The 16786-nt window shown below is 38.2% G+C and overlaps 1 protein-coding gene across 1 annotated transcript in view; it reads left to right on the top strand.

Annotated features, from left to right (window-relative positions):
- The window catches only part of LOC140714547 (low-density lipoprotein receptor-related protein 1-like), a 1940354-nt gene that overhangs the window by 1465853 nt on the left and 457715 nt on the right, over positions 1-16786 (top strand). Inside the window, exons 33-35 of the mRNA XM_073025830.1 lie at positions 874-1014; positions 6341-6466; positions 7842-7973. Of these exons, the coding sequence (XP_072881931.1) occupies positions 874-1014; positions 6341-6466; positions 7842-7973 (399 nt within the window). The remainder of the gene's footprint in view (positions 1-873; positions 1015-6340; positions 6467-7841; positions 7974-16786) is intronic.

The following is a 16786-nucleotide window of genomic DNA, read 5'->3' as shown; positions in this document are numbered from 1 at the left end:
TTACACTGCCATTAGATCATGGCTGATTTATTTTCTATTTCAACCCCATTCTCTTGCCTTCTCCCTGTAACCTTTGATACCCATATTGAGCAAAAACCTAACAACTTCGAGTTTAAATATACCCATTGACTTGGTTTCCACAGCCAGCTGTGTCATTGAATTCTACACTTCTCCATCCTCTGGCTAAATAAATTCCCTGTCATCTCTCTTCTAAAGGGATGTCTGTCAATTCTGATTCAGTAGGTTTCAATCAGTTCTTACCCCACCATCCTTCTAAACTCCAATAAGTGTGCAGTGGGCCATCTTCAGAACCTAGGGCCTGACAAATGAATAATAAAGTGATTATATATAGAACTAACGAAGTTCAAAGTTCAAATTAAATTTATGATCAAAGTGTATATATATCACTATACACATCCCTGACATTCATTTTCTTGTGGGCATACTCAAAAATCCATAATAGTATCAATGAAAGACCGCCTCAACTTGGGCATTTAATGAGCGTGCAAAAGACAAGAAAATATACAAATACAAAAAGAAAAAAAAATTTAAGTGAAAAATCAACAAATATTCAGAACATGAAATGAAGAGTCCTTTTAAAGTGAGCCTAGAGACAACAACTAGAGTTAAGGAAGCATTGATGTCTTGAAATGCAAAAAATATTGGAGTTGATCATAGAATTAAGAAACTGAGGCCTTAGGGGTATTTGAAAACAGGGATGAAATTTTTAAAGCTAGGATTGTTAATAACTTAATTAACATATTATTGTAATAAAATGACTTCTCATTTTTGTTTCTAATGTAAAATTATAATTTAATTGAGAAAGTAGTATAAAAACATTCATCTAAAGAGGTGATCTAACTGTTTTTGAAGGAGACAAGCTCTGGTGGGCTGATCAGGCGTCTGGATGGATTGGAATGTGCAACAAAGAGGACGGTACAGAGCCTGTGGTCAAGAGGAAAAATGTCGCAACTATACTGTATATGAAAGTCTATGGAAAAGAGACTCAACAAGGTAAGAAGAAAGCCAAAGAGTATCTTTATACTGCAGATGGTGCAGCAGAAACCAATTGTTTTCCATAGGGACAGGATGCTCCAGTGAGTTATTCAATAAACAATTAACTCCAAAACTCAGAAGCTTTGCCTGAGGGCTAAAGTATTACAAGAATTAGTTTGTTAAAGCTGTATCTGGCAGATGTGGACTTGTTTATAATCTAAAGTAAGGAAAAGCTATCAATGTTCATTAGGTTAAAGACAAAGACAACAAAAGAGGAGAGTTTTGAAAACACTCAGCCGATTGTTTTTGAGACCATCTGAATCATCAGATGAAAACTAATCATATTCTATACATGTTTATCTAAAAATTTCCTGAATACCAGATGTCAACAAGGTGTATAGTCACTTCAGTGTTATACTCTGAATAAATTTCAGAAGCAAAGTGTGATTGTGCCTATTGCACAGTTAGTCCTACTGAATAGCAATGAATGTCTCAACCAGTATTTACACTTTAAAAAGGAATTTCATACAGATCTTTTTAAAGTTTGCTAATAGCAGTTCTAAATGTATTTATCATTCCTTTATCCAGCAAGTTAGAAAACTGGCAGAAATGGTAAATGATGAAGTATCTAGAAAAGGCACCAATGGACCCTTCTTTTACTTCTTACTGTTCATACTGCCAGTGGAGCCGTTAGCACAATGATCATTGTTCGGGGTTAGATTCCTGCATAGTCTGTAAGGAGTTTATACATTCTCCCCATGACTGCATGGGTTTTCTCCCACATTTGAAAGGTTAGGATTAGAGTCAGTGTGTTGTGAGCATGCTGGAAACTCAGCGACACTTGCTGGGTGCACCCAGCATTGTCCTTGTACTGTGTTAGTTAGTGATGCAGAACGACGTATTTCATTGTATATTTCAATGTACATGTGACAAATAAAGCTAAGCTTTTTCATTTTTAATGTTACAATCTCGAATCCTACCAAATAACTTCATTATTTTCCTAACAATGTTTGGCAAGTGTGTAATTATGGTGATCAAAGCACCTGACGTCTCCATTTATTTTAACTCTATGGGATGACAGTGAACATTTCATAATTTCTCATGTTGTTTCCTGACAAAATAGGAGACTAAGAGGTGATCTTATAGAGGTGTATAAAATCATGATGGGTATAAATAGAATGAATGCATGAAATCTTTATCCCAGGGCTGGGAAATCAAGAGCTAGAGGGCATAGGTTTATGGTGAGAGGGGAAGGATTTAAGAGGATATTAAGGGGCAATCTTTTACACAAGTGTGGTATGTATGTGGAATCAGTTGCCAGAGGAAAAGGTTGTGGCAGGTACGATAACTACAGTTCAACAGGTACGTGGAAAGGAAAGTTATGGGTCAAAAGTTGGCAAGTGGGACTAGCTTGGATGGGACTTTTTTTGGCCAGTTGGGCCAAAGGGCCTGTTTCCATGCTGTGTGACTCTGTGATTATCATTTCTAGCTGGGGAACCTGCTTGGTTCAGTGTGAATTATTTTGTACACATTCATTTTTAGATATCTGCGCAATAGCAGAAAGTTCAGCATCAATTGTCCATCCTACATACACTTCAGAAACTGACAGTGAATGGACATCTTGAACCATTACAATCCTTCTGCTGAAGCTATTCACTGAACTATTGGACAGGGAGGTCCCAAGTATAGACCCATTGGCAACAAAGAATGTTTTTCCAAAAGAGAACAATGCATGGCATAAGCAAGAAACCTACAAATAATCTTATTCCAAAGTGTATAGTACATAGTCCCAATGGTGTAAGTCCTACGTGTTGTAATTTTAAACCAAATTTAAACTATGGTAATGCTGTGTATATAAATTGTGTTTTTTGTATCAGATTTTAATGTAGCTAATATCTCAAACTCTGCACAGGAAGGTTATCAGACTAAGCTGATAGTAGGTCACATAAGGAACCACTGAGGTAGATGTCTATATTCTTGATAAAGGACATAGATTTAGTGAAGATTTAATGGAGGAGGGTGAGGACGGGAGGCTTACGAAGAAGATTCCAGAATGGGATCTATGCATTTGAACATTCTGCCATCTGTGGTAAACAAATGATATGAGGAGTCTACAAGGATCAAAAACTGAGAGAAAATACGTTTTGGATTATATTAGCGTGTGAGGATCTTGTAGAGGTAAGAAGCAAGGCTACAGCGAAATTTGAACAAAATGGTAATCGTGAATTTTGTTGGACTGAGACAGAAGTGTATGATTGTAAAATGGACATGCTGTGAATTATAAATGAAAATTGAATTCTCCAATTTCTAACAACTTGCTTTCTGTCTGTCCATATTCTCTGTCCTTTTAGTTTACCTAGTTCCTCCAACACCCACCCAGACCCATGAGCTCCTTATTGCTGCATTTCACCCACACTATCTGCCCATCTCACACGGAGTTCCTGACTGTTTCTATCTGCCCACCCCTCCTTGCGTCTCTGCTTACATGCTCCACCTTGCTTTTCTATCAGATTCCAACACTTAGAGCCCTTTGTTGCTCTATCACCTCCCAGCCATTTTCATATTTCCACTCAACTCCTTCGTCTACTTATCACATTCCTCTTTCTTATATCAATCTATCACTTGCCAGCTCTTCCTTCAACCCTTTTCACCCCCCCTATGCTGGCCATTTTCCCTCCATCCTCAAGTACAGTTGAATGGTCTCAATTTGACATACAATCTGTCTATTTCCTTCCACAGATGTTGCCTGACCCACTGAGTTCCTCCAACAATTTGTTTTTTTTTCTTTTGCTTGGGAGCTACAATACAGGTGCTAAGTTTTGAGATGGGCACAAATTTATTGAAGCTAGGGAAGGGCAAGAAGCCAGAGTAAGCAGGTGCAAAGAGGGGAAGGAATACAAGCTAGAAGGTGATGAGTGAGGGGGAGGGTAGGTTGGTGAGGGGGAGGGGATGTTGTGAGAAGCTGGGAGGTGATAGGTGGAAAGGATAAAGGGCTGAAGAATAAGGAATCTGATAGGACTGGAAATCATCAGGAAAAGAGAAAGAGGAGGGGTGCCGGGGGAGGTGATAGGCAGATGAGGAGAAAGAAGAGATAAGAGAGGAGTCAGAGTGGGAAATAGAAGGCAAGGGAAGGAGGAGTGGGAAAAATTACTGGAAGTTAGAGAAAACAATTTTCAGGCCACCAGGATGGATGCTATGCCATCGAAATCTGAAGAGCTGCTCCATCAACTTCAGAGCGGTTTCATTGTGGCAGTAGATGAGGCTATGGACCAACAAGGAATAAGGATTGGAATTAAAATGTTTGGCCACCAGGAAATCCTGCTTGTTGTGGATGGAGCAAAACTGCTTGACAAAATGGTTCCCCAGACTATGTCAGGTCTCAACGATGTAGAGGAAGCTGCATCGGGTGCAGCAGATATGGTAGCCATCCCTGACAGACTCACAGGTGAAGCGTTGTCTCACCTGGAAAGACTGTTGGAGTCCTGAATGGAGATGAGGGAGGAGATGAATGGGTTCCATTGATGAGGCCTGACATGCTGAGTCCTTCCAACATTTAGTGTGTGTTATATAGATTGATTTCTTGAAAAACCCAAACTCAAGATGCAGAAACTCTGCAAAACATTTTAAGAAGGGACATTGGCTTGATACTTAGTTTAGTTTTTCTAAGTAATAATATATTTGCTTTGAGAAGTCTATAATTAGAGGAAAATAGGTTTAGCCACGTCTAGTGATGGAAAAATTGTATATTTCTTTATGGGGAATAAACTATTTGAGTCGGAAAGGTTGGGTAGGTCCAAACAAGGTAATGAGAAAATATGAAAGTAGAGAACAACTTAATGTTTTAACAAGCTCTGCAGTTTACACATTGCAAGCTTTGGAAACTTGAAGCATTGGATGAAGCAAATGTCTCTTCAGACATTTAATTGGGTGCTGAGGATAATTACCACCACTGCATATAGGAAACAAATAGATAATTGGGTGCGATGTTATCCAGTTACCACTGTGACTTAAAACTTCCTTATTTTTTTTGGATTAGTGAAGAGCTTGCTATGTCTGTTTTGTTTTCAATTTAGCCTGATATTTCTTTTGCCCACTTTTTACTGTCTTTCCTGGGGGTAATTCGTGACTATTAGGATGCAAGAGTGAGAGTCATGAGGTATTTACGAAACACAGACAAAGTAGTATGTTGACAGTTATATCATCTTGGGTTAGAACTAGTCTGATGTGCAGTTCTCTGGACTTTCTGGCAGCAAAATTCCAATTATTTATTGTCCTGCTGTTTAGAAATCCTGGCTCACTTATAATTGGAGCCTTGAATCCCACGATCCCTTTAAACTCTGTGCACCATTTCCTGCCTCCAGTACACTCATAGTTTTTATGAAAAGTTCAGTACACTTCCATGTAACATCTTAAAAAAAAGGAGAATTATAAGTATGTTATATTATAACATCCAATAGTCTGGAAAAGTGATGGATTATCAAAGGATATGGCCCAAGTATCGCAAATGGAACTGGCATATATGGAACTGTAAATCGGAAATAACATTGGCAAATTAAATTGACTACTCTCAGAAGCTGAATGATCTGTCATCAAGGATCATGCAATGAGTTTTTTTAATCCAGAGTCCTAACTCCAAAATATATCTTCTGGCCCAATTTTGAAAGTTGCCATCAATCGGGTTCATTTGATCTGGGTTTTTCCATGACCATTATTGTTCTTGGCAAATTTTTCTACAGAAGTGGTTTGCCATTGACGCCTTCTGGGAAGTGTCTTTACAAGTTGGGTGACCCCAGATGTTATCAGTATTCTTCAGAGATTGTCTGCCTGGTGCTACACCTCGCCCAAGGGTAACCTGCAGCCTAACGGGGGAAGAAGTGCCTCAGACCTCCTTGGGTAGAAGTGCATTCACCCTGCCACACTGATGGGGCAGCTGTATTAAATGTTATCCCCACACGACTTTATTCTCTACCAATTTGCGCTTTTTTATGTACCTGATGAGAACTAAACCGTAAGTATCTCTACAAGAATTTATACTGTGAGGTAGAAGGGTCAAGATGCAGCAAAACAGAGCATAACCACGGCAGGACAATCATCATAAATTTGAACAACAGATAGGCTGATACCATTACTGCAGTTTGATTTAATGTTTCATTATTCTAACAAAGTGTGCTTTTCTGAGTTCTTACACGAGATATTTCAGTTCCTGCTTCGAGTGCAGTTATTTTCATCAATCACTTTGACGCAGATCATTGTACAGTCAGGAGAAATCTCATTATTCATGTAGAAGATAGCTAACTGAAGTGATTGGTGGCTCCTGAGAACTGATTTTATATTCTCCATTTAGGTACTAATCTGTGCAGTGTTAACAACGGTGGCTGCTCTCAGCTCTGCCTGCCGGTCTCAGAAACAAGAATAACATGCAAGTGTACTGTGGGCTACAGACTGCACAGGGACAAAATGTCATGTGCAGGTAAGTGTTACCATCATTTGAATGAACCAATTCTGGTTCGAGTTGATGTTCAATTATTCTCTTAGTTCCTTGTTCTGGTTATGTCAAACCTGATTTAGAGTCATTCATGAATGCTTACTGCTATTTTTCTTTGCAATATGGAGCACTATTCCTAAAATGGTATGGTAACATAGTGGTTAGCACAATGCTTTACAGTACCAGTGAACCAGGTTCATTTCCTGCTGCTGACTGTAAGGAGTTTGTATGTTCTTCCCCTGACCACGTGGGTTTCCTCTGGGTGTTCCAGTATCCAAAGACATACCCTTTGGTAGGTTAATTAGTCAATGTAAATTGTCCCATGATTAGGCCATTGTTAAATCGAGGGTTGCTGGGTAGCACAGCACAAAGGGCCCATTCTGCACTGTATCTCAAAAAAATGAGGAAATAAAAATAAAGATAGGTACACTGCTATAAAATGAGTTGACAAGATTAGATTCCCAGCTTAACTCTTTTTATAGAGAGCTGAATGTTTAATGTTTTTTTTTAAATGATTTGTGTGGAGAGCTAGCCTTTAAAGTGTTAGAGTACATACAGCTGAAAATAGAAAAAAGGTAGCAGAGCAGACCTAATTCTGGAATTCAGGTGGATATATTTACTTCACCTAAGACTTGTTTCCAAACTGCCATATTGTTCTTAAAGTAGCTTGCTTTAAAATGTCTGTAGAGTCAAACATTTTAGATTCAGTTGATTACATCGAAGCCTATATTTTTGCAGTTGTATTTTTCTCATTTTTTTGGTCTGTATATTTCTATTGTGAAAGATGATAGTTGTAGCTGATAACCTGCTCCTTCACTGTTGACCTTTAGACAGCTTTGTGAAGCTTTACTGAACTTAATGTAAGTTTTCCATTCTGTGCTCTTTCAATTGCGGCAATTGAAGTTAATCACGGAACATCCTAATAAAACAAAATCAGCTTTTCGTCTTTGCGCATGACTGTACATTCCTATTAAAATAAAACAATAATCAAAACATTCTTGCATTTGAAAATAAAAAGCATGACTTTTAATAATTATCTGCTTGTATTATGAAAATAATCATTCAGACAATTAACATAATCATTTGTTTCTCCCTGCTGACCAATAAACAAAACAGATTCAAGGTCATGTTAAATGTGAAGCACATTGCATCACATATTATTATTGGCTAGGGGATAAAACTGAATAAATGTTGTCAATCAGTGCTTTGAACTGTTCTCTGACTGTTATTTCATATCATTCGAGGTCAAGAACTGATGTTGAATGCAGAATATCAAAGAAAAGAAGGAAATATATCACTAAATGGGAGCTTACTTTCTAATTTACCTATAGAAAATAAAGTGGAGAAATTTATTTATCAGGTTTGGAATCTTTCCTGATGTACTCTGTTCATGAAGAAATCCGAGGAATATCACTGGAACCCAATGATAGATCAGATGCCTTGCTGCCAATATCGGGGGCATCGCTTACAGTAGGAATAGACTTCCATGCAGGTTTGTTCCTTTTCCACATTTGTCAGAGTTTGAAGTATTAATGAATTCTTATATACGCATAACAATATTGGACGATCAATAACTTTTGATCATATTGAGTCATAGGTTAAACAATTCTGAAGCAACAATATTTCTGAATAAGTATTCAGTATATCCTTTATGTTTTGTTTCATTTTGTTTTCTAAATGCAGGAGTCTTGTGTTTCAACAAACCAAAGTAACATAGAAATAAATGGAGGCATTTGGCTGGACAGATTCTTGTTTGAATGTGTTGTATGTGACAGAGCTGTTAATAAGTGGCTGTTTGATTGATGTATTGACTAAGAATGTCACTAATGCTATTATTTACTGGATGGTTATTTCTCCTTGTTTGAACATGGGGTCAAAATCCTTGACTGACCTGCAAGTAAATTAAACAAGTGAACAATATCTTGGAAGTATTACTCAGCATGGCGTGCATACAGTTGTCATTCAGATAAGTGTTTGGTCTGTTATTTCAACCTGCCTATATATTATCACTTGAATTTAAATATTTGCTGTTCGTGCTTTAAACTTTTTTGTCAGAGAATTTGTTGTTTCTTTTTACTGTAAGACCCTAGATTTTAATTAAGTACCACCTCTATTCGACAGCAAACAGTGGCAGTGCATCCGATCATTCCTCAAAGATAAAACCTTCCTGATACAATTCTTGTAAATCCTCTCTTCATCCCTTCTATTGCAATCGTGTATTTTCCATAATGCAATGAGCAGAATTATAAATAGAAGTCACATTGTGGTCTTACTTTGGATTAAATTATACCACAGCACCTCTCATATTATATGCCTTGACTAATAAATAAAGCACCATTTTGTAGTGATTAGCGATGTAATGAGATTGTATGTTCTCCTTGTGACCATGTGGGTTTCCTCCAGGTGCTCTGGTTTCCTTCCACAGTGCAAAGATGTACCGGTTGATAGGTTAATTCATCATTGTATATCCTCACATGATTAAGCTAGGGTTAAATTGGGGCTTGCGGGGTAGTGCAACCGAAAGGGCCAGAAGATCTTATTCCACAGTGTATCTCGATAAAGAAATAAGATTATTTATCATATTAAGATAAATACCACACCACACATTTGAATGGAAAATCCAACAAAAAGTAGTACATGCAGCACAAAGGTCAAGATACATGATCATAACCTTCATGGAACCTTTGCTTCTCTATTCTACTAAATACTCTTCCATTTATTATATATTCCCTTCCCTGTCTTTTTCATTGATATACTCTGCCAAAGCCCTGCACTTCACCCTCAAGTACAAGGCCAATTTCCATGTCATCTCAGGTGCCACAGTAGTGTGGTAGTTAGGGTGACACTGTTACAGCTCTGGGCATTGCAGTTCAGAGTTCAATTCTGGCATCCCCTGTAAGGAGTCCATATGTTCTCCCTGTGAATGCATGGGTTTCCTCTGGGGGCTCCAGTTTCCTCCCATAGTCCAAAGAAGTACAGGTTAAGTAGGCTAATTGGTCTTTGTAAATTGACCCATTTAGGATAGGGTTAATTTGGGCAGTATGGCTCCTTAGGCTGGAAGGGCCTGTTCCGTGCTGTATTTTCAGATAAATAAATAACTTCCAAACTTCCTAATCACCTCTCCTAAGACTTAATTCTACCTTATTAACAGTCACTGCAAAAAGAAGCCCAACTGGAAATGACCTATTCAGTCACCTTTATCCTTCGGGGTGGTGAATACAGCTGACAGATTATCTCCCAGTTCCACAGGTTACAGCTTGTTGGCAACTGTTTAAGCCTCAGTGTATATTGGAATACCATCCTTGTGCAATACACTCAAAATTCTGGAAGAACACAGCAAGTGAGGTGGCATCCATGAAGGTTAGGTGCACCATGTTGAGGAAACAAGAGTGCGACAAGACCACTACTTCCGAGCACCATGAAGAATTTATCATGAAACGCAGACCCAGTCCACCTTTTTGCCACCTTCAAATCACCTTCAATCCATTTGGTGGATTGAGAATCCCTCAGGTCTTAACAACAAATCTGGCTTGTCCGGAGTGAGTCACGTTGCCATAAAGCAGGGAATACAGCAATTCCTCATTTCTCTCTGAGACAGCAATTTTGTCCTTGGATCCTCAATTTTCTTCTCTAGTGACTGTATATTTACTAATAAGATGCAGGGCAGAGGATGTTTTACAGCTCAACATTTTAATCAAGCTTGAAGCCTTCCTGTCCCTCCTCTTTTTCTGCTTAAAGGTGCCCTACCTGCATTCCTGAGAGTTAAGTCTGCTGAGTCCTTCAGAAGATTGCGAAAATGCTAATTTGCTGAGATGGTTCAAAAGTACATTACTTAAAAGGAAATTAAAGGCTGCAGATTGCCATGAGAGTAGTTCAGAAGAAGTATATTTAGAAGTTTTGTAAGCTGCCCACAAAGCATTGCTATGTGTCATCAGCACCATTTGATTGTTTTGCAACAATCTTACACTCAACAACAAAACCAAGGAATTGATAATGGACCTTCAAGGAAAAGGTCCTGAAGTCTTCAGGAAGACTTTTTCTATTCCATTTTTTAATAATATCATGGTCATTATGGATGTAACCTCAACTCCACATTTCCATCTACCTCTAATATTTGACTTAAAAGTAAGTATTGTTTCTACTGACCTTTGAAGGAGAGAGTTCCAAAATTTGCAATCCTCTAAGAGAAAACATTTTGACTCATTTTTGTTTAAAATGTGTGAATTCATTATTTTGAAAAAAAGTGTTGTCTCATTTTCTCCCAAGGAAATACCCACTCTGTGAGAGCCTTATGTAACACGTGTGTAGTCTTGTCTCACGTGACTGGTTGCAGCACTCTTTATGGGAAAATCAAATTACATAGTATAGTTGACCCTCCTTATCAATGGGGGATTGGTTCCGGGACCCCCCATGGATACCAAAATTCGCAGATGCTTAAGTCCCTTATTTAACATGCATCAGTGCGGTGGTCTTTGTGTTTCTGTTCACAAAAATAATTACAATCGCGATTGAAAATAAGGTGGAAGTAATAACGCGATCGAAAAGAGGTGAAACGCCATCAGTCATTGGAAAAGTGTCAGGCTACAGTCGGTCAACGATCAGAACAATTTTAATGGAGAATGTGAAAGGTACTGCCCCGATGGAAGTTACAATTATTACTAAACAACGCAGTGGTTTAATTATTCGAATACGTATGTTTCTTAAGTGTTTTATATGCATAGAAAGGTAAAATATGTACTATATACTAAGAAAACGTTTGACTAACTGACACTAAATAATACTGGATGTACCTGTTCCGACTTCAAATCCAACTTAAAGAAGGACACAGGAACAGAACTCATTCATAACCCAGGGACTGCCTGTACTTTTAAGTCATTTCTAGATTGCAGTACTTATAATACCCAATACAATGTAAATGCTATGTAAATAGTTGTTATACTGTATTGTTTAGGGAATAATGACAAGAAAAAATAGTCTGTACATGCTCAAATAATGAGTGCTGGAGAGAGAACTTCTGGGTTTACCCGATCTGTGGTTGGTTGAATCTATGGATAAGAAGGGCCGACTGTACTGCACTAGGTGATAGTAGGCCACAGAAACTCTAGGTATTGGAAGGAGGCAGAAAATAGAAAACACACACTTGTAGAGGTAAGTTTGTTCATAAAAATAGCAATACAGTCAGCCCTCCTTATCCGTGGGGGATTGGTTCCGGACCCCCCACGGATACCAAAAAACACGGATGCTCAAGTCGGTGGAATTTAGGACCCGGCAGAGCTCCGGAGCTTATTTAACCTGTCTCAGTGTGGTGGACTTTAGAACCTGGCGGAGCTCGGGACCCGCCGCCCGCGGTGTTTCTATTCCGATTGAAAATAAAGTGGAAATAATAAAGCGTTTGGAAAGAGGTGAAACATCATCCATCATTGGAAAAGCATTAGGCTACAGTCGGTCAACGATCGGAATAATTTTAAAGGATGAAGTGAGAATAATGAAGCGTGTGAAGGCCCTGCCCCAATGAAAGCTACAATTATTACTAAGCAACGCAATGGTTTAATTATTGAAATACATACGTTTCTTAAGTGTTTTATATGCATAGAAAGGTAAAATATATACTATATACTAAGACAAACATTTGACTAACTGATGCTAAATACTGGATGTACCTGTTCCGACTTAGAGAATTTTCATTTTTTTTTTTGATTCCCAATCCGCGGTAACCTATGCACATCCTCCCGTATACTTTAAATTATCTCTAGATTACTTATAATACCTAATACAATGTAAATGCTATGTAAATAGTTGTTATTCTGTATTGTTTAGGGAATAGTAACAAGAAAAAAAGTCGTACCTGCTCAAACAACAAGTGCTGGAGAGAGAACTTCCAGGTTTTCCTGATCCGCGGTTGGTTGAATCCACGCATGTGGAACCCACGGATAAGGAGGGCTGACTGTACACAAAATTTTTATGAGTAAGAACAATACAAAATTGGAACATTCAGTCTAGTTTGTAAATCTCAGATATCAAATGAAAATCAAATTTCTTTCTAGTTAGAATCAGTGAGATTCATTACAATAACTTTTATTTCTCTAACTAATTAGATCTAGTGTTATTACCTGTTTAAAGCTTTACAAATAAACTCCGCTCATGACAATTCTCCAATATCAGAACCTGTAAACAAAGTATCTCATTCAGTAACTTATCGAAGTCTTTGCAAAAATAATCAGTTCTTACAGAAAATCAAATTCAGATCCTGCGAATGAAAAATAAACTTATTCATCCAACCGCAATAAATCCTCTACATCTTGAAACTTTTTGTTCCCATGCTGGTTCTTCAATCTTGGGTGACTTGCCATCCTGTTTCTTGGTTTGTAGGATGAAATAGTGGGTCACAATACTTCACAATACAAAAAACAACCTGTCCTCTATATAACCCGTAAGTACTTATCTGCATTCTATTTTCTGTTTCTGTGTACTAAATTCCCTCCTTTACTCCCTGTATACGCATGACTGTGCCGCCACCCACAGCTCTAATCTGCTAATTAAATTTGCTGACGACACTACATTGATTGGCCTAATCTCAAACAATAACGAGATGGCCTATAGGGAAGAAGTCATCTCTCTGACACAGTGGTATCAAGGAAACAACCTCTCCCTCAGTGTCGCAAAAACAAAGGAGCTGGTTGTGGATTATAAAGAGGAATGGAGATGGGCTAACCCCTATTGACATCAGTGGATCTGGGGTTAAGAGGGTGAACAGCTTTAAGTTCCTTGGCATCAGCATCACTGGGGACCTCACGTGGTCTGTACACACCAGCTGTGTGGTGAAAAAGGCACAACAGCCCCTCTTACACCTCAGATGGTTGAGAAAGTTTGGTATGGGCCCCAAATCCTAAGAACTTTCTACAGGGGCACAATTGAGAGCATCCTAACCGGCTGCATCATTGCCTGGTATGGGAACTGTACCTCCCTTAATCATAGGATTCTACATATCTATAGTTGTGAACTTCCCATGATTCAGGACATTTACAAGTACAGGTGTGTAAAAAAGGCCCATAAGGTCATTGGGAACCTGATTCACTCCAACCACAACCTATTCCAGCTGCTACCATCCAGGAAATGGTACTGCAGCATAAAAGTCAGGACCAATAGGCTCCTTCCTCCAGGCCATCAGACTGATTAACTCACGCTGATTTGAGTGTATTTCTATGTTACATTGACTGTTCTATTTATTATAAATTATTATATATTACTATGATTGTACATTTAGATGGGGATATACTGTAAAGATTTTACTCCTCATGTATGTGAAAGATGTAAGAAATAAAGTCAATTCAATTCAGATTAACTCAATATCACATTGTCATTTCCAAACATTTCTCAGTTACTACACTACTCAAAATATTTCACACACAAATTATACACTCAGTAAAATTCTAAAAGAAAATTGTAAAATTGTAAAAGGAACAATAAAAGTGTTTTAACTCACCACATCCCTTGGTAAGATTTAACAGAAATAATTCCTAATTACATTGTAGAGATTTTGAACACTATTTTGCCAATACTGTCCCACTATGGCTGCTGTTTGTTATAGCTGTAGCTACAATAGAAATTTTATTGATATCATCTCTCCTCCAGGCATTTCACCCTGAGGTTTTCAAGTAAGTAGGGTAGAGATGCTCACTACTAATTCCACTTTTTAAGAGTTTATATCTTTAGTTTCTAATTGTTTGCCTCATTTCTATCGCTTGACCGTACCTGCATCAACCATATCTTGTTCTCACATAGCTTTTTTTCCCCCAAGTTTTCTCTTTTTAAAAAAAATCAATAAACCTTGTTTTCATCCTTCCACAGGTGGAGCTTTCTAACATTACATATTTGGGTTTAATTAACCTGTGTTACACTTATAAAGGCTGCTGAGGATCGTAAATGTTTTGTTTGTTCCCTCTGACTGTAGCAGACACAAGCCTAACCAGCACACCATTCAATTGTAAGGTAACTACACTTAGTAAACTGTCCTGAAATACTTCCAATAAGTTAACATCCTTCCTTAATTAAGGAGTCTGGTATTGTATCCAGTACACCAAATATGGTTCAATGTTACTCTGTATAGTTGAATTATAATTTATCTACTTCTTTGCTAACTCCTCTAGAAACAAACAATAATTATCTTCTGGTTTCCATCTGTAATAGTTCCTGCATACAAATCTTTACTCAGACACCAAAATCCCACTGCATCTGAATCACTGAAGTCTCCAATCATTTACTCAGAATACCCTTTACGACTTTCCTTCAGGACTTGGACATTGATGGGAAAGATATCAGAATCATCAGACTTTTGTTTTGGGAACAAAGAGCAGGAATGAGTGTTGAAAAGGCATAAGTGATTTTGTCCAGATTAAGAGGGGAGTCAGATAGGGTTGTATTTTCTCCACCGATGTATTCAACCTTATAGCGAGATGATTTTAAGAGAAATTAGCAGTATTCCAGGCATGGAAATTAGTAGATACAATTGGAACAACCAATGATATGAAGATGATGCAGTGCTGATAGCTACTTCTAAAGAGAAGCTTCAAGAACTACTAGATAAAGTCACTGAAGGAAGTGCAAAGAGAGAATTGACCATCAACTGCAAGAAGACCAAATATATGGTTGTCACAAAGAAGATGAAAAACAAAAATGTGGACTGAACGATTAAACAAACATGAAACGTCAATTACTTAGGGACGGGTTGTTGGTGAAATTACAAGAAGGGTTGGGGTTGCTAAATGCACATTTGAGTGTTTGAGCAAACTACTAAAGAAATGTAGGAGAATAGAGATAGAGAGGACAATCTGCAGAAATGAGGTTTTTGAGAAGAATAATGAAAATATTGTGGAAGGACAGAGTAACAAATGAGGAAGTGTGAAAATCTGGCATAAGAAGAGAGTTGAAATCAATCAGGAATCTGCAGCTGGAATTTCTGGGACATATACAGTGCCTATAAAAAGTATTCACCCACTTGAAAGTTTTCATGTTTCATTATTTTACAACATTGAATCACAATGGATTTAATTTGGCTTTTTGACACTAATCAACAGAAAAAGACTCTTTCATGTCAAAGTGAAAACAGATCTCTACAAAGTTATCTATATTGCTTACAAATATGAAACACAAAATAATTGACTGCTTAAGCATTCACCCCCTTTAATGTGACACATCAAATTGTCACTGGTGCAGCGAATTGGTTTTAGAAGTCACATAATTAGTTAAATGGAGATCGTCTGTGCGCAGTCAAGGTGTTTCAATTGATTGTAGTAAAAACACGCTTGTATCTGGAAGGACCTCCTGTTGATAAGTCAGTATCCTGGCAAAAACTACATCATAAATATGAAAAAACACTCCAAGCAACTCCACAAAAATGTTATTGAAAAGCACAAGTCAGGATACAAGAAAGTTTCCAAGTCAATGAATACCCCTTGGAGTACAGTTAAGCGAATCATCAAGAAATGGAAAAAAATGTATCACAGGAGTAAATATGCCTAGTACAGGCCGTCCACAAAAGCTCAGTGACCGCGCAAGAAGGTGACTAGTGAGGGAGGCCAGCAAGAGACCTATGACAACTCTGGAAGAGTTACAAGCTTTAGTGGCAGAGATGCGAGGTATTGCACATACAACAACTTTAGCCTGGGTGCTTCACCGTCTCAGCTTTATGGGAGAGTGGCAAAGGGAAAACCACTGTTGGAAAAAAAACACAGATGAAATCTATGCTAGAGTTTACCAGAAGGCATAAGGGAGACTCTGAAGCCAGCTGAAAGAAGGATCTATGGTCTGATGAAAACAAAGCTTTTTGGCCATCAGACTAAACGCTATGTTTAGTGTAAGCCAAACACTGCACATCATCAAAAGCACACCATCCCTACTGTGAGGCATGCTGTGGAGATGCTTCACTGCAGCAAATCGTGGAAGGCTTGTGAAGGTAGGGGGTAAAATGAATGCAGCAAAATACAGGGAAATCCTAATGCAGTTTGCAACAGAACTGCAACTTGGGAGAAGATTTGTTTTCCATCAAGACAGTAACTGCAAGTATTAAGCCAAAGCTACACCGGAATGGCTTAAAGACAACAAAATTTATGTCTTGGAGTGGCCAAGTCAGAGTCCAGATGTCAATCCAATTGAGAATTTGTGGCTGGAATGGAAAAGAGCTGTTCCCTCACAATCCCGATGTGATTTGACAGAGCTTGAGCAGTTTTGTAAAGAAGAATGGGGAAAAATTGCAGTGTGCAGATGTGCAAAGCTGATGGAGACCTATCCACACAGACTCAAGACTGT

This window comes from Hemitrygon akajei, chromosome 2, assembly GCF_048418815.1.
Source record: "Hemitrygon akajei chromosome 2, sHemAka1.3, whole genome shotgun sequence".
In the NCBI taxonomy this organism is placed as follows: Eukaryota; Metazoa; Chordata; class Chondrichthyes; order Myliobatiformes; family Dasyatidae; genus Hemitrygon; species Hemitrygon akajei.
Note: the sequence above shows the minus strand (reverse complement) of the source record. Positions and strands in the feature narration are given on the sequence as shown.